The sequence below is a fragment of the Diospyros lotus genome, chromosome 4, assembly GCF_014633365.1.
Source record: "Diospyros lotus cultivar Yz01 chromosome 4, ASM1463336v1, whole genome shotgun sequence".
Lineage (NCBI taxonomy): Eukaryota > Viridiplantae > Streptophyta > Magnoliopsida > Ericales > Ebenaceae > Diospyros > Diospyros lotus.
In genome coordinates, this window is record NC_068341.1 from 10,915,993 (window position 1) to 10,940,806 (window position 24,814).

The 24,814-nt window shown below is 36.5% G+C and overlaps 3 protein-coding genes and 1 non-coding gene across 10 annotated transcripts; 3 read left to right on the forward strand and 1 right to left on the reverse strand.

Moving 5' to 3' along the window:
• The first annotated feature begins 494 nt into the window (after nt 1-494).
• Nucleotides 495-7,856, forward strand: LOC127800642 (protein TIC 22, chloroplastic). Of its 2 annotated transcripts, none has more exons than XM_052335368.1 (8): nt 495-930; nt 1,028-1,090; nt 1,916-1,990; nt 3,630-3,680; nt 6,274-6,352; nt 6,433-6,501; nt 7,248-7,283; nt 7,381-7,856. In XM_052335368.1, the coding sequence occupies exons 1-7, from the start codon at nt 544-546 to the stop codon at nt 7,271-7,273; spliced, it is 750 nt and encodes a 249-aa protein (XP_052191328.1). In that variant the 5' UTR covers nt 495-543; the 3' UTR covers nt 7,274-7,283; nt 7,381-7,856. The 2 variants fall into 2 exon arrangements, with proteins under 2 accessions (XP_052191328.1, XP_052191327.1); XM_052335367.1 differs by having other exon boundaries at nt 497-930; nt 6,274-6,333.
• A 694-nt stretch (nt 7,857-8,550) lies between these two features.
• Nucleotides 8,551-8,623, reverse strand: TRNAR-CCU (transfer RNA arginine (anticodon CCU)). The gene has a single exon. It is a non-coding gene; the product is annotated as a tRNA-Arg (tRNA).
• A 1,751-nt stretch (nt 8,624-10,374) lies between these two features.
• On the forward strand, nt 10,375-20,285 carry LOC127799907 (protein WEAK CHLOROPLAST MOVEMENT UNDER BLUE LIGHT 1). Of its 5 annotated transcripts, none has more exons than XM_052334180.1 (6): nt 10,375-10,455; nt 10,596-10,669; nt 11,310-11,423; nt 15,944-16,842; nt 16,966-17,761; nt 18,131-20,285. In XM_052334180.1, the coding sequence occupies exons 4-6, from the start codon at nt 16,220-16,222 to the stop codon at nt 20,009-20,011; spliced, it is 3,300 nt and encodes a 1,099-aa protein (XP_052190140.1). In that variant the 5' UTR covers nt 10,375-10,455; nt 10,596-10,669; nt 11,310-11,423; nt 15,944-16,219; the 3' UTR covers nt 20,012-20,285. The 5 variants fall into 5 exon arrangements, with proteins under 5 accessions (XP_052190140.1, XP_052190141.1, XP_052190138.1 ...); XM_052334181.1 differs by having other exon boundaries at nt 15,944-16,719; nt 16,843-17,761; XM_052334178.1 differs by having other exon boundaries at nt 15,944-16,473; nt 16,597-17,761.
• A 757-nt stretch (nt 20,286-21,042) lies between these two features.
• Nucleotides 21,043-24,052, forward strand: LOC127798986 (thioredoxin-like 4, chloroplastic). 2 transcript variants are annotated; one of them, XM_052332651.1, is made up of 4 exons: nt 21,043-21,135; nt 22,150-22,844; nt 23,280-23,333; nt 23,679-24,052. In XM_052332651.1, exons 2-4 carry the CDS (start codon nt 22,371-22,373, stop codon nt 23,799-23,801), a joined length of 651 nt encoding a protein of 216 aa, XP_052188611.1. In that variant the 5' UTR covers nt 21,043-21,135; nt 22,150-22,370; the 3' UTR covers nt 23,802-24,052. The 2 variants fall into 2 exon arrangements, with proteins under 2 accessions (XP_052188611.1, XP_052188610.1); XM_052332650.1 differs by lacking the exon at nt 21,043-21,135 and adding an exon at nt 21,142-21,448.
• Nucleotides 24,053-24,814: the final 762 nt, after the last annotated feature.

A 24,814-nucleotide genomic window follows, 5' to 3' on the forward strand; every position in this document is an offset into this window, starting at 1 on the left:
TAGAAAGAATATATAAATAAAGTTAATTAGAATTCATTTATATCCATACTTCCATAGGAAGAAATTTTTTTTTTTTTTTTGCAATTCATCATTCTTAATACCATAACTAACCTTTTTTTCTTTAACATTTAATTTTAAAAATTATAAATTACAAATACATAGCACATATAGTTAAAAAATTCAAATAAATACGACCAAAGTTAGACTAAATTAAAAATAAATATGATGATTAGTGTCAATAACAAGATTTAGTGTATGTTGTAATTTCATATGGCTTGACCTGTAAGTCTTGCTAAATTTGACAAATAGCCACTAAAATCTAGTTTAATTTATTTTCTGAAAAAAAATCTAGCTTAATTTAAAAATAATGTATTTAAAAAAATATTAGCTTAATTTAAAAATAATGTATTTAACTATTTATGAATGCCAGGGTCCTAAATGAGACTGACAAAAACTTCGGGATCTCCGAGTAAATAAACCTGTAAAAGAAGCAGAACTCACAACCCACCTCCTTTTGTTTGGTCTGTCGTCTTGCGCTTGCCAATGGAGTCACCAAAGCCCTTCTCGCTAGGGTCCCCTAACTCACTCCTCTCTCTATGCTCCTTCATTCACCAACACTGTCACCGGCTCGGCGCCGAGCTCGCCACCCGACTCGCTGCCACCTGGCCCAGGCCGACGCCTGCGGAGAAGCGCTGCCGTCTACCTGCTTTGCCTTTCGCCTCTGTCTCGCATCGCGAGGCTCGGCAGGGCAGGCATACCTTCGACATCGCTTTGAACTCCGACTACGTTGCCAAGACTCTCACCGGAACGTCGGTTTACACCGTCAGCAACTCCAACAATGAGTTCGTCCTCATCTCCGACCCCAATAGCCTCAAATCTATCGGGTTGCTTTGCTTTCGCCAGGAAGACGCCGAAGCCTTTCTCGCTCAAGTCGCCTAACACTCTCTTTCTCTCGTGACACTTGATATGATTTCGGAACCTATTGGTGTTTGAGGATGGCAATTGATTTGATTGGTGTGAATTTCAGGTTCAGTTGCGGAAGAGGGAATTGAGAAGCAAGGCTAGAGTTGTTCCCATTACACTTGACCAGGTATCGAATTGCAACTTCAAGCATTTGCTATTTTCTTCTTCCTTTAATTTTTGTGTTGTTTTATCTTTTTTTTTTGGTTATTTCGTAGTCTGTGTGGATGTCTAGCTTGCGAAAAACAAATAATGATGTTGCACACAGCAAAGGTAATTTTCAGGAAGGGGGTGGGGGTCACTGAGCGGACATTGCGGCAAGAGTACATAAATCCCTAGCTGAAGAAAAAACATGGAAAGGATTGGATGGAAGTTATGCAAGATTCAAAACTTTCAATTGCTATAATGTTCGTAGTCGTTATAGCCAATCAGAAGGGAAACAACTTAGATGTGTGATGAAAATAAGGAGAATTGGCTACAAATATTGGAAAATGTGATAGATTTAGGTATTTTGTCAACCGCATTTGGCAATTAAGAATGATAAAAGAAATAATTTGTGACACTGCTTGGGCGTTTTGATTATGTAATGCTGGATAAAACTTCAGACACTAGATGCCCCATTAGTTGCGATTTATGGAATGTTGGAGATTGGGTACGGCAAATATAATTGGAAAACTGCTTCATTGGATGCAGCAGATCTTTTTGACCTTAAAAAGCAATAAAAATAAACTTGTCAATATAACTTTTTTTATTGTTTTACTTTGCATGAGTCGTTTATTCTATCACTATAAATTCATTTTACATGCTTTCATATGGAGAAAATTTTGGACCTTACAAGCTGCACATATGAGTAAGACTTGCCTTGGTCATCACATATGTGCATCATTTTTATATCCTTCTATTAGTTTCTTACTTGTTAGCATCTTGACTTAATCCCCGACCTACCAATTTATAGGTTTACATGTTGAAGGTTGAAGGAATTGCATTCCGATTCTTGCCTGATCCTGTCCAAATAAAGAATGCATTAGAGGTGTGTTTTTAATTTATTTTTTGTGTTTTGAGGTAGCACCATTGACATTTTTTGTTATGATTGCTTGCAATTTCTCATCACCCCCTTATCACTTTTTCAAGAAAATTCCAAGTGCTCTTGCAGCAAGCTTACGTTGTATAGCAGATTTCTTTTGAAGATACATCTCTATCAATTTTCATTTGCATGTTCTATGTTCAGTCAAAACTGTTGACCTGCTTATTCTTATTTTCAAAGATTTCCCGGGAATATCCCATCATTAGCAGAAGATATGGTGGTTCTATACATGATACCTGATTTATCTCATCTTTTAGGTCAAGGTTTCTTGCAAACTAGTTTGGTTCATTATTGTTGTAAAATATGAGGACAAATGTTAAATCAGAAATAGAAGTTACAGCATAATGTTGAAAGCAACATTTTTATGAAACTTCTGCCATTATACTATCTTATGCTTTGATGATCAGTTATACTGATTGGTTGTAAGGGATTATTGTTCTCTTAATGATATATTTGTTTCTAGGAGGAAAAAAAAAACAAGGATAAGATATGGAAAAATGATAAAATACTTTCTCTTTTGTTCTACTATGCATAATTTCTCATTTTTAGTGATCAGAATATTTATATCTTTTAGTTAATATTTAATAATTCATTGTTCCATTTGATAGAGTATTAAACTAAGGGTGCGTTTGATAGACATGGAAAATGAGGGTGGAATTCATTTTCCATCTAAATTCCAAGAAATTCTATCAAACAGTTTTTCAATTTCATGGAATTCGAATTCCATTTTAGTTCAAAAAGTGAATATTTTCCTTGAAATCAAGGAAATGGAATTCCTAGGGATTGGGGTGAGAATTGGAATTCCATGGAATTGAAATTCCACCCTCATTTTTCAACTCTATCAAACGCACCCTAAGGTCATTTTATGATTGACCAATGGGTTCATTCACTCATTGTGTCCTTTTTGCTCCAGTATAATCAATGAAGTGCTATTTATCTCAGTTTCTTTGAATATGATTGGATGAATAAAAAGTATTTAAGTAATGGAATGAATCATCTTTTGGAACATGTAGATGTCTACTTGAGTAGTTTGTAGACACAAGAGTTGGGATAAGACTACAATGAATAAGCAAGTTAGACAAGAAATGATTTGTCTTAAAGTTATAATAGAATTGTCACAACTTCTTTTCCTTCTGTCTGACCTGTATGTTATTTTTTGTACTGAGATTAGGGTTTTCCAGAGAAGTTGCATTTCTACTTGCAGAATTTATGTGCCTCACTCTTCCCGAATTTAGAGAGAAATTTTGGACTGCTTATTTTCCCGCATATCCTGCTGTCTCAAATCTAATTGACTGTTTGAAGCATATCCATCATTTGTTGTTTCAAGTTCAGGACTATTACTGTTGACATAGTCTTCAATGCATGCTGTGTTAGCTACTGCATAATCTTATGCATACTTGATCTAGTGATGGCTATTCCATAATTATTTTATTGTATCATCTGCTCATCATAGTCTTCAATGCATGCTGTGTTAGCTACTGCATAATCTAATGCGTACTTGATCTAGTGATGGCTATTCCATAATTATTATATTGTATCATCTGCTCATTTTAAATTGGCTCACATTTAATTTCATGCTTGGTAGCTAAAAGCTTCAGATACCAAAAGGGGATTTGATGGAGTTCCTGTTTTCCAGGTATGCCTGTGTGATTATTAGATCTAATTTCTCTACTTGCCTTCAAATAATCATCCCATGAAACATAGGTAATGTGCGTAATCCATTGACCATTATTTCAAAGAGAAGTGACTTTTTGAGCATTTATTAAGTTTCAGCCATCATGAAGCTGTTTTATAAAAATGAAAGAGAAAATATATCCGTTTTTTTTCTCATAGAATTGTAGAAAACTAGCCGTTGATTGCCCCGGGATCAATTATGGATCATCCATCATCAATTGTATTTGTTGAATTATGTGGCACATGGGAAAATATTTATAGTCCATTTGGTACAAGGACAGCCACAAAGTATCACCTTCTGACATGTTAATACTGTCTCATGTTGGTAAAGGAGGTATTACCTTCTAACATTCCCCCCCTCCAAAAAAAAAAATGGTGGGGAAGTGGTATAAATTTGTAATACCCCAAGAGTCTAGAGAATGGTAGTATATATCGAGAATAAGTAAGAAAGAAAAAAATACTAGCTGGATACCTTTTGAACTGAATGTAGGTAAAGAACTCTTGGGTTAAGCGTGCTTGAGCTAGAGAAGTTCAAGGATGGATGACCCCTTGGGAAGTTCGCGTAGGTCCATCGGGGTAAGTTGTTTCGGTCTTTCCTATCGCTCGATGAAAGATGTTACAGGTGGTATCAAAGCCGACCCTTGGTGAAGGCGGTCCGATGAGGGCTGGGAGTGGCGCTGGGGCTCGAGGGTCTGTTCAAGGAGTGGTTTCTGACAGGCTTTTAGGATGGCAGCCCTCAAAGGGGAGAAGATCTGGGAACCAGTTGTAAGATCGCATGACGAGAACGTCATGTGCTCGGGGGGGGGGGGGAATGTAATACCCCAAGAGTCTAGAGAATAGTAGTATATATCGAGAATAAGTAAGAAAGGAAAAAACATCAGCTGGATATCTTTTGGGCTGAATGTAGGCAAAGAACTCCCGGGTTAAGCGTGTTTGAGCTGGAGAAGTTCAAGGATGGGTGACCTCCTGGGAAGTTCGCGTAGGTCCATCAGGGTAAGTTGTTCCGGTCCTTCCTATCGCTCGATGAGGGATGTTACAAAATTAGTCCAGCTTGGTGGGATTAAAATTTTGCAATTTTTGTACTATATATAGTCTCCATCTTGTCATTCTTCCTGAATGCATTTTCATCACATCTCTCCTCTCCCAGCAAATCTGGCCACTGCCCGCCACTGCCACCATTGTGCCACCGCCGCCATTGTCTCTCTGATGATGATGGCATGATATATAATTTCTATTTGAGTCTAAATAAAGCGATTGTGTGGACTGTTGTTGCTTCTTGCACAGGAGTCCGGAAGTGTCCAATACGGTGATTTAAGCACCAAAACAGAGGCTTAGGGCTCTGTTCACTGCATTTTCAATGTGTTCAATACAGTGGTTTTTGATTCCCATATTTGATTTTTAGGTTCCTTTGTTTTCTTTTTTTTTTTTTTTAATTTCTAGTGAATGGGTTTTAATTTCTGTATATCTGATTTATGGGTTCCTTTGTGGGCACACTGCTGTTAGTTTGATTCATTGGTCAAATGGGCAAATTGTTCATTTGGCATTTAATCACTAGTAACACCTCATCCGCAATTTAAATTTTGACATACCAAACATGGGATAATTATAACCCTAGGTTATACCTCCTTTACCAAAGTTAGATAGTATTATTGTCCCATCACTATTCTGTCTCATCCTTGACTTTATTCAATCACTATTTAATCCGCATACTAAATGGGCTGTTAGGAAAATTTGCCTCGCATTCATGCAAAATACACCCACATAACTATCACATTACACAAGTAGTGTGTCTATGGGAGTGTGTTTGCATGTGTCCTTTGTGCTTATACAATCAACATGAGATCACATGTGCATCAAAAGATTCACATTATCAGGGGCCATGTCAATGTGATTAAGGCCATCAATGGATCAGATCTGATCGAGTTTGGACCCAAAAAATTCAGTCTCCTTACATATAGATTTTGTTTAGATCAAATAAGGACCAAATCTAACAAATCCATTTATAATTGTGTCAGATCTGATCTATATATATTCTCTACTATAAAGTCATTCTCCTACCACATAAAATTTGGCAATGTTTGTAAGTATTAAATGTGATTTATTTGTCAAAATAGTGAGGTTTTAATTTTGGTCTCAAAGAAAAAAGTGATTTATTAAATTTTTTTGCACCAATAAAATATTTTGTTGAAAAACATTTTACGTCCAAACAAACAGAATTACTTTAGTGAGTTATATAAAAAAATCTTTGAGTCAGGTACGTGCTATTTATAGAATGGACTTGATCCTAGTCCAGATATGCGATTTCCTGTCTGAATACACATGGATCTGCACCGGACCATTTCCTTATAGGATCTGGCCCAGATCCAGATAACTAACAAGCCTGTATGTGGCTATTCACAAATCACTAGCACAGTAGCAGCACAACTTTCTCGGATATGAAAGTGATTGGTCCAGCTTACTACTTTGTCTATGTGTCCCATGAACATGAAGTCTGTAATTGTTATGTATTCTTAATTTTGCACCATTGTTTATGACAATCATATTCCTGTACACAGTCGGACCTTCTGGTGGTGAAGAAAAGAAATAGACGGTACTGCCCAATATATTTCCGAAAGGTTTGTTTGACAAATGGAGGTACAATTTTTGTTGAAAACATGATAATTTGTCAGATGCAATCGTTATGTGACTTTATATTGTGCTTGTGGCTGAAACAGGAAGATATAGAAAAAGAACTTTCAACAGTCTCAAGAGCAAGGGGACCAGGGGCTTCTCAACATATCATGGTATCAACATCTAACCTTCTTCCCCCCTTCCTTCTTTTTTCTGTTGGTGTATGTTGTGTATTTTAGCTGTAATGCTCATAAGTTCCTACTTAATCAGGCCTGTTTTTCTTTTTTCGTGATTTGTATGTTGGGTGCATGCTGATAGCAATAATAAGGTTGCTTCTTTGTAATTGAAAGTTAATGTGTTCATGTTGTGGAAATGCCCTCTTTTGCAAAGTGAGAGTAATGTTGTATAGAAATAACCATGCCTTGACTTACAAAGTAGGGAACCTTGTGCACTTGGGATGCCCTTTTTTTGTTTGGATGCAAGCCTGTCTTTTTATTTATTTATTTTTGGTTTGGGGAGGGGTCACCGGAAAAGAATAAAGACGGAAAGCATATCTTCTTTTTATATTTATTTGCTATAATACATTGCTTACATGTGAGGAGTTTTTAAGGCATGCCAAACTGATATTCCCTTGACTCTTGCAAAGTGAGGAGTTTTATGCATTGGAGATCCCATTTTCAAAAGACCACCTTAGGATTCTAAGTGGCCATACCTTTAGTCATGATTTTGTAAGAATATTTACTTTGTGCTTGCTTTTCAAGATTCAAATCATCTTTTCTGAGGGGCATTTAATTTCATGCACTTGATTCCCTTCTGTAAGTAATATTGCTCATTAATTTGAAATATTGTGTCGACTTGCAAGTTGCAACTCAAGTTTGAACGTTAGTAAAATTGATTGTTTTTCTGTTTCATTCTTCAGGTGGGAAGTCTGGAAGATGTTCTTAGAAAAATGGAGGTAACTGGATCCGAGGGATAGATCCATTAAGTTGGTCATTCTTTCTGCTTCAATTACAAGTTGAGTACTTAATTTTGAATTTCCCGTGTGATGCTAGATGAGCGAGAAGAACTCTGGCTGGGATGATTTAATTTTTATTCCACCCGGTAAAAGCCATTCTCAGCACATTCGAGAAGTGGCAAATGCATGATCTTTCGATGCGGGACTTCCACTGACCATAAGAGTGAGTGTGCAGAAGAAAGCAAACACAGTGCATGTTTAATGGCCTTAGCTCTCAGGTTGGCAACTCTCTGTCTCTTTGCCTGTATGTGTGTTGAAGATACGAATTTCCTGGAAGATCAAATGTGGTCTGGATACAGGAAGATACAGAGGTGAGACCATAAACTAACATGTGATTCAGGGACGAGCTATCTTAAAATTTATTTTTCAAGTCTAGATGTAATGTGTTTTTGTACATTTGATCGTTCCGATGTTCTTTCAGACTTGTAGTACGGGCACAACAGTTGCCCCCCGCACACTAGCATTTGTTTCAAAGAATAACAGATATGATGAATTGCAAGTTGACTTGCACAACCACGAGTGTACAGTGAGTACGTACTATAACTTACACAAAGTGCGTGCATTAAGGAAGGACAAAGGTATGACTTTAATATCGGGAATCCGATGCTGCCTTAACTTGGTGGTGAAGTTATTTTATGCGCCATGTTCAACTTCAAATTAGTGACGATCTCCGTTTGACTGACCTATGGGCAAGAATCCATATTATTGTAGCAAGGTTATTATAAGGAAGTTTCTCAAAATCAGAAAGGCAAAGGTTATTTCTGTTGGGAAACCTAGTATGCCACTTCCTTGAGGGAAATGTAGTGTAATTTTTATGCAAAATGATACTTACAAATAAGATTTTAACAAATTAATTTTATAGAATTATCAGCATTTTTGTTTTCTATAATTTACTTGTACATATAAAAAAAAAAAAAAAAAGTCGTCAAATTATGTTGTATGAGATGGAAGATTTATATTATTTTTTCTAAGTCACCATCCGTTTGCACAATGAAGGTTTTCATCATACTTTAGTTTCGTTGGATAGAATGTGACTTAGCTTATTAATTGAAATTAATTAAATAATTTGTTGCGACTACTGTAAGAAATTAATATTTAGTTTTTAATTTTCTTTTATACGAAGAAAATCGTAAAACGTTTCTTTTTCTAGCCGTCCCTCATATAATATATTATTATTATAAATGTAAAAGTAAAGGAGCAACCCTCGCGCGTCAGGTAGGGGTCGAACCTACGACTTTCTGCTTAGGAAACAGACGCTCTATCCACTGAGCTACAGACGCACGTTTGTTGAGCATCTTAGTCTCACAAAATACTTAATATTTCATCTCTTTAAAGCAACCTTGTACCAACTGAATTAGGATCCGTTGTCTCGATTTCTAAAAGTTACACTCATCTTATTATAAAGCAAATATTACATTGGATGCTCTTTTAATGCAATTTTCTAATCAGAAAATGATGGAGGAAAAATTTCAACATCATCACATAAAAAGATTTCATGAGACAATGAGAGAAAATAAGATTATTTACATAATTTTTCCCATATAAATAAGCATATTTATTTTCTTTTATTTTTATTTTCCTTCCACGAATCTCAAAGAACATTGCACCTCTACAGGCAATGATTAATTTAAGTTATTAAGTCTTGGAGTCTTCATTGCTTGTGGATATTGTTCTGGTATGCTCCAACATATATGTCCTTGAACTATTTTATTTCAGTTTTTCATTCCTGTTTAATATGCTCTTATTTATCAAAAACAAAACTTCCTAATAGCTAAAAAAGAAACAAAAAGAGGAAGTATATCAAGTATTGTTATGTTGGTATATGGCCCCCAAAAGCTGGCAAAAATATCATATAATTATTGGCAATTACTCTTTTGTGTGCTAGTGGTACCCAACAACTTCAAAAGCAAAAGTGCTGTTTGGACCACTTTTGCAATTAGGGACCCAACTCAAAGAATGTCTCACTCGACAACTCACTGAACATAAATTCTTAAATTAAGGAAGCTTTTATAGTGCATGTAATGGGAAACGTAATTCTCATTAATTTCTGCGAATAAGGACATGAAATACCAGTAATTTGTAGAAAAAGAGACAATAATGGGGGGGAAGATTTAGACATATGATATTGACTATAGTGACTTTACACAAGATAATATATCACCATCCATATAGATGATTAAAGGGACAAAAATTTATAGAATCAAACAATATTGTGATGGTGATGATCAAATAGTTCATTTTTGTGAATAAATGGCACAATATAAGGAGACATGTGAACAACCATATAATTTGTCAAAAATGTTAGTTGTTGCGAGGCATTGACGACGGGACGTTAATAATATGCAAGAAGAAGAAAATAAAATTAAAACTTAAAATCACAATTGAATGGAGATTAATATTAACTTTTGAAAACTCCGTCAAATTTCCTGTTAACATATTGTTTTGAGTGCAACTAAAATCGACTATTTTGTTACTGCAACTAAATCCAAGTGAAGGCTGAAGACCAAATAGTATCAACCATCAAACACATTTAGGTCATGCAAAATAAGAGTTGGGACCCACTAATTAACGAATTAATTAGTGAGCCATTTCACAGGGAGGGCGCTCCCGTCACGGGGCTGTCCCGTGATTCCATAAATTACTGCGGCGCTGGCATGTGAGCAGCCAGCAGCGCGCCTCTCCATCATCCATATATCTTAACAGATTTATATTTACAACAACAAAAACAACATCGCCTTCATCTGAAAAATTACAATTTTATCCTATTACTTTTTTATTGTTTTGTTGTACTCCTCTTCATAATAAATAAAAATATTGACTGAAAACACGAATCTTGACAAACTCTGAGGAGGGAGAGTAAGTAAATAAATATAAACTGGAAGGGTTAATTTTTATCTGGATTTTTGAGAGAGAGAGAAAGTGAGGGGGAAAAAGAGGAAAAGGAAAGGCCCACGTTGACGCGGCGCGGCTCGCTGATGGAAGTTGTTGGCAAAAAGAAGAGTCAATATATCATTATTATTATTATTATTATTATTAAGAGATGTTAATTAAGAGACGCTGATCTTCATTTCAATTTCAAGTTCATTCTCTGCGAGGAAGAAGCTCCACACACGTGAGTCACCATCTCTCTCTATCTCTCGACTCGCGGCTAAATTTAGCGGTGATGTTTGACCTGTTAAATTTGGAGCTCAAATGATGATGATGATTTCAATTCTAATCTCAGCTCTTTTGCTTTAAACTTCTCGATTCTAGGGCGGATATCGTTAGCCTCTCGCTTTGATTTTCCCCCTTCTCTCTTTTGTTTCTGGTAATTCTTCAGCCTCCAGGTACTCGCTCTGTCTAGTTTTCTTTCTTTTTTTTTCTTGCTTAATTAACGAAGCTTTGACATTAATTGTGTGGAATTCGTGAGTTAAGAGCTTTGATTCTCTGTTTTGACGTGCTTTTGCCTTTTCTGCGAAGAATATTTGCCAATTCAAAAGTTCCGCATCAAAATAGAGATTGACATATCGCAGTTTTGATTGCTGTAGCGAATTTTGTATTGATATATTTTGTCTGTCTATTGATATATGCGTTGTTTTGGATGACGGGAAACAGCTGGATTGGACTTCTCAAACAGTTGGTATATCCTAGCTAGTTACGAGATTTACAACTTTTACTTATTTTTCAGGGGGACAAAAAAAACCTTTGAAACTGGAGTTTTAGCAAATTATTGATCATTGGTTATCTCATAACTAGCACGTTGATACTTGCAATAGATTGAAATTCTAATCCATTCAAGTTGGAAAAATAATATTCAAAATTAGTCCAGCTTCGTAAAATGAAGGTTTGCTTTATGGAATTATTCGGTCTGTTCAATTTTGGATAATGTGGGGTATGAATTTGTTCCACTGAAAATGGATATACCCGCTTATGAATGATTGAAAAGTTGTCATTATGAATTCTAATCCCATGCACGTCTTTGGCTAGGGAAAAGTGAATTCCTTATGGACCATGGTGGGCATTTAATGCTTGAAACTGTTTGAAAGTCTTGGAGCACATCATACTGGCAAACAAAAACATGATGAGAAAAACTCGTGTCAGGTAAATTCTTAGTATATGTTCTGAACTGCATAAAGTTGTCAACTTGATTATGCTGCATTTTGGAATGCTTACCAGCTTTTTTAACAACACTTGCATATAAACTTCAGAAGCCATGATGAGCAATAGTGTCGAAATGCAATTGCACCCAGCACATTTTGGATAATAGTGGACCAAGTATATGCAATGCTGTGGTTTTTAGAGGTCAAATGGTTAGTGCACATAAATCTAAAGGTTCCAACCTTTTTGAAGGCACAAGTTTGTCTCAAGAGTAGCACCCAAAAATGACAGAGCTACCTCTGAAGATGAAAGTTTACAATCAATTGTAGAATTTTGAGAACAATGTTCAATTGACAGCACTAATGTTGGTGGCTTCTAGTGCACCTTTCAAGATATGCCTACTTACAAGTAGAAAGACATAGCTTTTGCATTAGACTACATTAGAGATGTAATATGGTTATTTAATCAAATGGGATGCTTACAAGTCTGTAGTTCTTTAATCTGAATCCTACTTTATAGGAACTTATAAGACTCAAAAGCAAGTTATCAAATATCTTAGAAACATGATGTTTGTATGCTTGATTTTGTTAATGGATCCTTTCACATTACAATGTCTTTGCTTTTACCATTGGCATTGGTTCCTAATTTCCCTCTCTAATAACATAAGATTTTAACAATTTATGTAACTGAGATGGAGGCTTAAGATGCCATTCAAACTACTTCATCACATCTAGCTAACTAAGAGTATTTATAGCAGAGGCAATGAATATATTCTCACTAACATGAAATCTATAGACATGGCAACATTATTAATATATTTCTTTACACATCACCTTAGATTTGGTTAAAATCCTGTTATTTTTTAGTTAGAATTGCAAATGTGGAAGATAAAGCTCCATAGAATACATACATGCTGTTCCAATTTCAATTTCTTGCTTGTTATTTTCTTTTCCAATACCATATTCTTTTCCTACTTTAGAAATTGTCTGGTACATACTTCACATTTATCATGTATCCTTTATAGAATAGTATAAAGCAGTACCTTTAATCCCACTTGGGGCTACATAGAATCATCACTATCTGTGATAATGTCTTATATATAGCCATTATAACTTATATCATACCTAAGAGTTTCTTACCAAGTTTTTCTACGTCTTTTGCTAAAAATTTTGTCCATTCCCTCAGTGTCTATCAGTCTTCTTCTTATATGACTAAACATGTTAATCGTCTCTAGCACATCTTATCTTTAATAGGAGTCACTCCAACCCTATGACATATAAATTCATTTCTAATTTAATCATTTCTTGTATGGCTGCACATTTACCATAACATTCTCATTTTTGTTACATTCATATTTTGCACTTGTTGGGGATTTATTGCCTAACATTCCATGTTATATGATAGAGTTGGTCTTATAGCCATTCAATAAAATATTTCTTTTAGTTTTAACGGAATTCTATGCTGAATATGTTGATGTATTTTTATAGACATCTGTCAAGATGCATTTGCAGTGTTTGAGTTACATTACCATTAATTACAACCATTTTTGCTGTTAAAAAGTTCACCTCATAAACGGTCTTAGGTATTCTTGAGCAGTGTGGTGTATCCGAAGGTTATGGAATTTCGTTCCCAATATGGTCCAAGTTCATGATTAGTAGAATATTTATATAGAAGTAGCTAAAAAATATCAGTAGTGACCTGTGTCCCTGTCATAATGGCCTTTTTCAGCAGCAAGGACATGTAAGACATGGTTTGGTTTGTTCCTTGAAGTGTATATTCTACTTAGGTAAACCTAGAAATGAGCTTTATATGTTTGTTATACCACTAGAAGAAGACATTGCACATTTAAACAAAAGTCAACCCTTTTGGAAGTTTCTACTGTATGTTGAAAATTGGAGATGAAATTTTAAACTTTCACGAGTGGTAAAAATGCTAGCAGTTGGAACTTGGAAGTGAATGTGCCCAACATATCCAATGAGGAAGATATTGATTTTAGTATGTATATTTTTCACCGAAGAAGTACGGGTCAGGATACTAGTACAAACATAAAAATAGATGTGTATACAAGATGAGGCAATTTAGAGAAAGTGAGAATATGGATACAAGGTTATGATGAAATAAACTTGTATTTTGTTGTATTTTTTTTGGGTGAAGTGACAAATTGGCCACTGTACTTTAAAAGGCCAAATAGACCACTACACTTCTAGACTTGGGGCCAAGTAGCCATTATGGTTGACACCTTCACATGGTTGTTTATTCCATTCCGTAGCGTAGTGCCAAATTAGCCACTGTATTTTAAAAGGGTTAAATAAATCACTATATTTTCAGACTTGGGTCTCGTTAGCCACTATGATAGAGGTCATCTTGACATCATTGGACAAAATTTTAATTCCATTAATAACATCAACTATACACCTAATCAAACCTTATTTCAAAAATTACATCCAAAATCATATTCAAAACGTTCTTGATCGTAATCTAGGGTTATTGTGTTGTAAGGCAATTTGCAACCATGATGTTTTTTGAATCTTGATTTAGGCTTTAATTTAGTCACTTTGCCTTTACTCCATCAAAAGAATTAAAATTCTCATCTCTCTCATGTGGCTCACAATGCGATTGCCTCACAATGCAATAATCCTAGATTAGGATTTTAATCACAAACATTTGGAATGTGATTGGGAATATAGTTGATGCCATTAGTGGAATTAAAATGGTGTCCAAGGGTGTTAAGACGACATTTATCATAATGGCTAATGTGGGCCTGAGTTTAAAAATACAGTGGTTTATTTGACTCTTTTCAAAGTATTGTGGCCAATTTAGCCCCCTTGAACAAAGTATAGTGGCCAATTTGGCATGTTGGCCTAATGGAATTAAATGGTCTTCTAATGACATCAAATATAATGGCTAATGTGGTTCCAAATATGAAAATACAGTGATTTATTTAGCCATTTTTAAAATATAGTGACCAATTTGGCCCTTAGGCCAATTAAATGGTCGACTAAGGATGCCAACTATAATGGCTAACGTGGTTTTGAATATTAAAATATACTAGTTTATTTAGCCATTTTTGAAATACACCATTTGGTCCTCAAGCCGAAGTCCAATGGCCAATTTGGCACTTCGCCCTATTTTTTATAATTATATCTATACATTAATATTTATACAAGCCCTCATTGGGACCATAGTTTACCTTAAATTCCACCCAAACCCCATACGGTTTTGAACATTTTCACACAAATGCCCTATGAGGTACTTTAATTTTTCATAGTTTGAATCTATCATTAAAGATAACTATTTGGGTGATTGACTTAATAGAGGGGGTTTTTAAAAAAAATAAAATCACAAGGACCTTCAAAGACATTTTTAAATCACGTGGGATTTCATTCCAAATGGCTTAAATCACAAGGAGTTTGGTCACAATTTACCCTTTAGTAAAAATATGAGTGTAGATAATGTTATGGTAAAACTAGAAGATCAAGTTACGCCAAGAAAAGATCAAGTTAGATATCTTAGGTCAATCTTCCAAAAAAAAATGGAGAGATTAATGGGGATGTGACCCATAGAATTAAAACAGGTTGATTAAAATGGAAAAATGTATTTGACATTTTACGTAACAGTAAAATTCTGGTAAAGCTGAAAGGAGAACTTTATAAGAAAGCTACAAAACCATCTTGTTGTATGACACAAAGTGTTGGGTAGTAAAGCACTGATTTATGCAAAATATGAGCATAACGGAGATGAGAATGTTAAAATGGATGTGCAGCCCAAAAAAAAAAAAAAAAAAAAAAGATAAAATTAGAAATGAGATTATTTGTAATAAGATAGAAGTGGCTTCTACTGAAGATAAGTTGTCTGAGACATGATTAAGACAATTTGGTAATGTAACAAGGCCAATAGAGGCTTCTGTGAAGAGTGGATGGAATGGAATACCAAAGTGTAATGGAGCATAACAAAGATAAAGGCAGGTTGGTATAATGTCATACCTAAGTGTCTCCCATCAAGTTTTTCTTCGTCTTCCTCTATCTCATTTGCAAGATACTTGTTTCATTCCAACCACTCTCTCCACAGAAGCCTCTATTGATCTTCTCCTCACATGACCAAGCCATCTTAATCATGTCTAGTAACATAAATTATTTGGCAATGGACAACCTTTTATTGATTTTCTTTTGGAGGTAAGTTGTGCTGATTATAGTACTTACCAAAACAAATAAAGAATATTAAGTAAAAAAGAGTCCTGTTGAGGCCATTGAGACCCAATGGTGGTCATCTAAGTTCTGTTGCTCAGCTTAAATTCCTTACGCTTAAACAACTAGACGTTTTGCTAATTCTTTCTGTCTTCTTCTTAAGTGTTCTTTAGTCAAGCTTTTCTACTTCTTATTAGTTGTTTCTTTGTACCCAAATTGTGTCTTTTTGCTTTTCTTTTTTGTAGTTACTTGTAGTTTGTTCAGATAAATACTTGGCTCTTCTTAGTTACCTTATTAGAATGGAGGATGAGAAACATGCTAAAGATAACTTCTTTCCAGAATCCTATAATACTACAGTTATTATCTGTCCATGACAAGGATCATCCAGATGATGAAGCTCCAATAAATCAAGAACTGGAACCTGACTGCAAGGGATCAGACATAGGGCAGACGTATCAGAACCTACTTTGAAAGAAGATTCTGATATTAGAGATGTGCAACATACTTGTGATGCACCAATAGTTGAGAAGAAGGCCTTGGTTCTATCAGACGAAGACCATCCACTGAAAGGAGCTGTTGCAAGAGGAAAGTGTAAAAGGTATTTCAGAATCCATTATGTCATCTACCTCAGAAGCAATAGACATAGTTGAGCAGAATGTTTTGGTTCCATCAGACATGGATACAGAAAAATTGCAGCTGCAACAAGAGGAAAGTGCAGCAGGTCTTTCAGTATCCCTTCCAGCATCTACCTCAAGAGCAACACCCATAGTTGAGGAGGCTGCAGTTCCATCAGAAAAGGATCCAGAGAGATTGCAACCACAACAAGAGGAGAGCTTAGCAGGTCTTCCAGAATCCATTCCATCATTTACCTCAGAAGCAATACCCATAGTTAAACAAAAGGCTATGGTTTCATCAGACAAGGATCCAGAGAAATTGCAGCCACAACAAGAGGAGAGGGTAACAGGGCTTTCAGAATCTATTCCATCATTTACCTCAGAAGCAATACCCATAGTTGAACAAAAGGCTATGGTTTCATCAGACAAGGATCCAGAGAAATTGCAGCCACAACAAGAGGAGAGGGTAACAGGGCTTTCAGAATCCATTCCATCATTTACCTCAGAAGCAATACCCATAGTTGAACAAAAGGCTATGGTTTCATCAGACAAGGATCCAGAGAAATTGCAGCCACAACAAGAGGAGTGGGTAACAGGGCTTTCAGAATCCATTCCATCATTTACCTCAGAAGCAATACCCATAGTTGAACAAAAGGCTATGGTTTCATCAGACAGGGATCCAGAGAAATTGCAGCCACAACAAGAGGAGAGGGTAACAGGGCTTTCAGAATCCATTCCATCATTTACCTCAGAAGCAATACCCATAGTTGAACAAAAGGCTATGGTTTCATCAGACAAGGATCCAGAGAAATTGCAGCCACAACAAGAGGAGAGGGTAACAGGGCTTTCAGAATCCATTCCATCATTTACCTCAGAAGCAATACCCATAGTTGAACACAAGACTCCAATTCCATCTGACAAGGATCCAACAAACTTACAGCAGCAGCAACAGGAAAGAGTGGCATGTCTTCCAGAATCCATTCTATCGTCTAACTCTGAAGCAAGAGCCAGTGATGATTTGCAGCAATCTGTAGAAAGTGATTCTGTTCCCAGTACTCATCTTCAACCAAATGGCACTTCTAATGGACATGCACTTGAGCAGTATTCCAGTGTTCAATCAACCAATAAACCAGACATATTGGAGCCATTGGAAAAGGAAAATGTAACAGGCCTTGCAGTGTCCATTTCATCAAGCACCTCCAGAGCAAAACCGGATGCCGCTTTGCAGCAATCTCAAGAAGACAGTTTTGCTACGAGCTCCCATGTTAATGTAATTGTACCTACTGCTTCATCCCCAGGGGTGAATGATGCTGAGAATGACCATCATCTAGTGCCATCCAATAAGTCTCATCAGCAAAAGGCTGAAGTTTCCGGAGATGCCTTTAATATAACAGAGCCTGCTGACCCTTCTAAGCATCTAAAGAAGGTCAATGTAAACAGAGTTCTGATAGATACAGCAGCACCTTTTGAATCTGTCAAAGCTGCTGTTTCGAAATTTGGGGGAATTGTTGATTGGAAGGCACATAGAGTCCATACTGTAGAGGTTAGTGTTTCCACAATGATTTTTCCCTTGTACTACTATTCTAAGTATATTTGCTATCCTCCATAAGCTTTTGTCAAGTTTGGCTAAATACTAACCAAGGAAATTTTGCACAAATTCATGTATCAATCTTAAATTTGTTATGCCTTGTACAAGGATGACCCTCCCCCCCCAACCTTCCCAAATGGGGGAGCTTCGTGCACTGGGTAGCTCCCCTTGCTTTCTTTGTTTTTGTTTTTGACTTGTTTCCAGAATTGCACTTATAAAACAATTTATTTTTATACTATTGCGGTGCACAAGATTGTTCCCTTTTGAAGACCTGCTTAATCCCTTCCAGGAATAACTAAGTTGTTTTGTTGATGGCCTATGCAGAAACGCAAGCTTATAGAAGAGGAACTAGAGAAAGCAAAGGAAGAGATTCCAATTTGTAAGAACCAGTTTCTTGATGCTGAAGATTCAAAAAATCATGTATTAAAAGATCTAGACAGTACCAAGAGACTCATTGAAGAATTGAAACTCAACCTTGAGAGAGCACAGATAGAAGAGCAACAGGCAAAACAGGATGCTGAACTTGCAAAGCTCAGGGTAGAAGAGATGGAGAAAGGAATTGCTGCTGAGGCTAGTGTGGCAGCAAAGGCACAGCTTGAGGTTGCCCGAGCAAGGTGTACAGCTGCTGTTTCACAGCTGAAAAGTGTGAATCATGAACTAGAAGAACTTAGTAAAGATTTTGCTTTATTAGCATCTGAGAGAGACCTAGCTGTTAAGCGAGCCGAGGAGGCTGTTTTTGCCGCAAAAGAAGTTGAGAAGACAGTGGAAGAACTGACAATTGAATTGATCACCACAAGGGAATCTTTGGAGTCCGCACATGCTGCCCATCTGGAGGCAGAGGAACAAAGAATTGGTGCACTTTTGGCAACAGAACAAGATACTCACAATTGGGAGAAGGAATTGAAGGAGGCAGAAGAAGAGCTAGAGAGGCTAAATCAGCATATTTTGTCAGCAAAAGATCTCAAATCAAAACTAGCTACTTCTTCAGCACTGCTTGCAGATTTGAAAATTGAATTAGGAGCTTATATGGAATCAAAAGTGCCGCAGGAAAATGATGAAGAATCTCATGCACAAGGCCAGACAGATGAACTGGAGAAGAGAACACACTCTGAAATAGAAGCAGCAGTTGCTTTGGCCAACAAGGAACTTGAAGAAGTGAAGCTCAACCTTGAGAAATCCATTAATGAGGTTAATTGCTTGAAGGAGGCAGCCATGGCATTAAAGTCTGAGCTAGAAATAGAAAAATCAGCACTTGCTGCCATTAGGCAGAGAGAAGGGATGGCGGCAATAGCAGTTGCGGCCCTTGAAACAGAGCTGAGCAAGACTAAATCCGAGATTGCTACTGTTCGGTTGAAAGAAAAAGAAGCAAGACAGATGATGGTGGATCTACCCAAGCAATTACAGCAGGCAGCCGAAGATGCAGATCAGGCCAAGTCACTTGCTCAAATGGCTCGTGAGGATTTGCACAAGGCAGAGGAAGAAGCAGACCATGCAAAAGCTGGAGTAAGCATCTTGAAGAGTAGGCTAGTAGCGGCTGAAAAGGAGATCGAAGCTGCTAGAGCTTCAGAAAAGTTGGCATTATCAGCAATAAAAGCTCTGAAAGAGAGTGAATCAGCTCACAGCCATGACAACTCACCTGCCGGAGTAACGCTTTCTGTGGAGGACTACTATGAACTCAGCAAGCAGGCCCATCATGCAGAGGAGCTGGCTAACGAGAGGGTGGCCACTGCCGTCCTCCATGTCGAGGCAGCCAAGGAATCTGAATCCCGAACCTTGAAAAAGTTAGAGGAATTTGTCCGTGAAATGGCTGCACAAAAGGAAGCATTGGAAATAGCAATGCTGAAGGCTGAGACGGCCCAGGAAGGGAAATTGGGTGTCGAACAGGAACTGAGAAAATGGAGAGCTGAGAATGAGAAACGACGAAAAGCCAGCGAGTCCAATCAAGGAGCAGTGAACCCAAATAAGAGCCCAAGGACAAGCTTTGAGGAGACGAAAGAAACCAAGAACTTTATCCATGCGCCAGATGCTTCCCTACCTGTCCAGCACCATGGATTAATAAGCCAGAAGGACTACTACGCACCTGCAAATAACACTGAAACTGATTCTTCTCCGGATGTTAAGACTACGAAGAAAAAGAGGAGATCGTTCCTCCGGATCTTCATGTTCTTGACCAGGAAAAAGTCACACTCAAACAAGTCAAAGTAATACGCCATTGGTACTGTACAATACACGCTATCATTGGCCTTATATATATTCTTGGTCTTTTTTTTTTGGCTATAATTTCATGATCTGGGAACATGGCTAGGATGTTCTCTACTGTACATGTTGAGTACATTTTCTGTATGATAAGTTGTTTCCCTTTTTCCTTTTTTTGTGATAGGAGTTGAGTGGTTGGTTGCTCGAAAGGAATTGATGTAATAAAGTTTGTGTTTGGTGCTTTATTTGGTTTGCGAAAGAGAGATAATAAGGAGGTTTTGTACTGTATGGTTGTAGAATTGGAATATCCTTATTTTCCACTTAGTTTTGCATTAGATTCTTTCTTACAGTTTGATCAAATGAAAGAATTTTTTTGGAGTTACGGAAGTTAGTTTTTGTGTGGCTTAGAATCCATGAGGTCTGCTCTCTCTCTCTCTCTCTCGCCTTGAGTTGAGACCAATTCCTCTCTCTTTCTCCCAGGCACCACCAAGCACTGGCTGCCTCTGTTGGCGGTGCAAAGGCACATCTCAAAATTGAGTCTTTCTACATTTGTTATTGGAGTGCCACTTAATCCAGCCTCTAAATTTATTTAAGGATAAATTATGGAAAAAGCCTAGTACGTTTGCATTAATTGTAGCCCAATTCGTCAATTTTACAAAAAGAATATATTTCTCATTAGATGCTTCCATTTTAAGCTTTTAAATAAACAATATAATTACCTAAATAGAGAATGAACTCCAATGAATCATGCATTGGGTCTTCTTGAGTAATGTATTCCACAAAAATTAAAATTTATTTCACTAAAAGGTCGATATTTTTCTCCCTACAAACAAAATATATATTAGGCCTTAATCTACTACATTAGGTAGGATCAGTAACATAGATTCTGGCTTTCTATTTATGATGATATCTTTTTATAAGAACATTGCATGTCATGTTTAAAAGTTTCTAATCTTGATTTGATAATTTTTTAGTTTAAATCTTAATGTTACTTGAGTTAAAAAGCAATTATATGAGAGAGAGAGAGAGAGAGAGAGAGGGAGAGAGCAGTGTGTGAATGAAAACGGCCTATCCTGTCCTTTTCTCATCCAATACCTCTCCTTGTGGCGCACGGACACGAAGAGAAACTGGTGGTGAGTGCCGAGCTAGACATCCTTTCGAACTTCAGAAATCTCATTGCAAAAGCCTCCATCTAGATCATTTGTTTCTCTTATATCTCGATGATCATTTTCTTTAATCTGCATTTCGGCTTTCCTAAACCAGTTTGGTGATTGAGATTTTGATTGATCGCTGTTCTTTATGCCACTAGTTATTTCTCTCTCGTAAGCTGTTCTTAGAGGAATTAAGATTGCGCTGGTGTTTCTTGTTAACTTATGCAGAGCTTGATATCAGCCGTTCTTGGAACTGACACTGAAGTTTGTAGATTTGTTACCGTGACTGGATTAAGTATGAAATCGTTTCCAGTTTTTCTTTTGAAGATTGATAGAGATAATTGTGTTTGTGCAAATCGGTAATATTAGAGGAAGTATAGCATTTTTGTCGGTCAGAATCTGTCAATCGTTTTGAACAGAAGTTGAGAGAGAGAGAGAGAGAGAGAGAGAGAGAGAGAGCAAAGAATGTTATATTTCCCATAATTTTCTCCCTTTTTCAAGTTGGAAAATGTCTCTACATGGAATCCGTCCGCACTATGGGATTCGTATAGAATACTTTGTTTGACTGATCGTGTGATGCATTTGCTTCTTGTTCATGTGGCATTATTGGTTAAGTGGAAACTGAGTCCCTATAACAAATTATGCACCGGTGCATGAAATGCCCCGCTTTACAAGGGTTGGGGGAAGGTCATTTTGTACCCAGCATTACCCTTACTTTACAAAGAGTCTGCTTCCACAATTTGAACCCCCTGATCCTTCAGTAAAAACTGTGTGCAATAATATTTTACTCTTGGAGTTTATCTAACAGGCTAACACCTGTTGTTTGCCCAATTTTCGTTTTCATATTTAATTGTCATTTTCTTTACCTGTGACTATGTGAATCAAATGCTGGTTTATTTATTAGGTATTCTTTTCCATGTGTACTTTTCTGAACAATTGTATATTGATGCGTAGTTTAAAATCATTGATTGTTGCCCACATTTTCATGTATTTCAGGTGTGAAAGGGTTTTGCTTTTGGCATTTGTGATTCCTTAAAACAGTGTTTATCTGTTTGTCATGGATGAGATATTTATGTAGGGGATTTTTGCTACACCAGTAAGGAAAATCAGAAATTCTTCTAGACAGAGGATTGGCAGAGAAATATTGAAGATTCATTTTGGTAGCTGTCTATAAGTGTAACATAGGCTCTTGTTGTGGAGGCCTGGTATATGCTGCCATGCAAAGGCAAAGTATCCTTACTTACAAGGCGTTTTTCAATTTCGGAAGGTTTCTTGATGGACAATATGATTCGAGAATACACTCCATATTTTCCAATTCGCTTCCTGTCAGAAGTCTAACCATATCAGGAGGTTTGAAAGCAACAATTCCGTATATGATTAGAGTCTCAGGGTTAGAATCCATGAAATTTGGTTCATTCAAGACTCTGAAAACCAGAAGTGTCGCTAAAGAAAATCAAGACAAGTTGTCTGATGAAGACGATGAGCTATGCCCAGTTGAATGTGTCAGGGAATTTAGAACTGATGAAGAATTCCTCAGAATTTTAGAGAAAGCCGAGGAAACAAATTCTTTAGTTGTGGTAGATTTTTATCGCACTGCATGTGGTAGTTGCAAGTATATAGATCCAATCTTTTCAAAATTATGCAAGGGATCTGGTGATGAAGGAGCTGAAGTAATCTTCTTAAAGCATAATGTGAGTATTTTTTAACTGATTCTGTAGTTTTCACATCAGGGGGGCTCTTTATGTTCTTGCAAAACTCCATCATCCATTCCCCCCTCCCATAACAACACAAAAACAACAATTAAACAAAATGAAAAGAAAGAAACAGAGAAAAAAGTTCACCCTTATCTTGGTCACACTCAACTGCCGTTGCGTAAATGATAAATCTACTCTTCAAATCAACTTTCTGCATTCTAGTACGAACAGTACTTTTACATATGCCCAGGGCATATATTGGATTCTCTGACGAAGAGAATAACCTGTTTATATTGGTCTTTCTTCTTCGTCAGCATGATTTAGGCTTATTGTTAAATGATGGCGGTGTAGGTATTAAATATGCATTCCCTGTGTGTTTATGAAATGTTCTAAGTAAAAATAGAGTTTCTGATTTTGTGGTATCTACTGTAGGTTATTGATGAATATGATGAACAATCTGAGGTTGCAGAGCGACTTAGAATAAAGGTAAATTTCTCAGCAGCCTTCTCCTAATTCGACTAGTTCTGATGGAAATTTGTCTAAATCTTCATACAAGTATGTAGAAAATGGACACTTGTTTGTGGGTTGCGGAGACATGAAATTGAGAAGGAGAAGAATAAGAGAAAGGAAACAAAATTCCTTGTTAATTTCCCTTGTCTGGATACTGCATTCTTTTCTCATCCAAACTTGTGCAACATTTACCTTGTAGCTCTCTTCCTCTATTGTGATATCACTGCAAATTTTAATCTTTTTAATTATTTATATTGTTCTTTTGCCAAGTAATTATTATGTTGTTTCTCGCTGGATTTGAAATGACCTGCTGTGGTGCAGGCGGTGCCCCTCTTTCACTTCTATAAGAATGGGGTGCTATTGGAAGCCTTTCCAACCAGGGATAAAGACAGGATTATTGCAGCCATTCACAAGTACACAGCTACAGCCTCTCCAGATGTTTAAGCCAATTTAATTATGATTCAAAATATGGCTTCTTGTAACTTAGCTAAAAAAAAATATGGCTTTTGTACATTACCTGCAGGAGTCTTCATACTGATGAAAGGATGTACAAGTGCTTTGGTATTATTCCATATAGCAACAAAGCACACAACGTTTTTTCTTCTTGTTAGAAAAATAATGATTATACATCTTGTGTCATTAAAAGTTTAAACTCTTTATCCTTATACTTGATCAAAAATATTAAATTTTTTATACTCATTGCTTTTGACAAAGCTCATTCTAATTGAATGTGGCTGATAGAATATCTGAACTAGGTTACTCAGTAAATTACTCACTTTTTGTTCACCCATGACATACACAAGGGGTGTTTGGCTTATCCCTTTTTTGGGGAGCTTTTAAGCTGCTTAGCTTTTAAAAATGTAAACTTAAAAGTTAAGTAACATTTAAGCTGTTAACGTATTTAAATAAATGTGTTTTTAATTTATCAGTTAATAGTATGTGTTTGGTTTAAAAAAGATGATAAACTATTAGAACTTGATAAAAAGATGAAAATAGATATATTGTTGAATAATATAAAATTTTACCATTAGATGTTGATAAATTATACATAATTATTAAAAAATATATCAATACAATATATATACACCTTTTATTTTTCTTCTTCAAATATATTATCAAATACAAAAAGCTTCAGCAAACAAGCGGCGACGATGGTGACTGCCGCAACAGACGACGGTGATGGTGATGGTGAGAGAAGGCGACGATGGAGGCAATAGACGAAATGTACACGGGGAATGGTGAGATGCAAACAGCTGGGGTGAGGATGACAACAACGACAATGGGAAAAATGGGGGTTGGAGATAGGTCTGGTGACGGGGATCAATTAATGCAAAGGATGAAGATGTGGGTATGGTTGAAAATAGGTTGAATCTATGATAGTAAAATCGTCATTTAATTGGTCAACGCAAATAAATTGGGAGCAGCATTTTGAAAAAGTTAGGGGTGGGGAGCTTTTG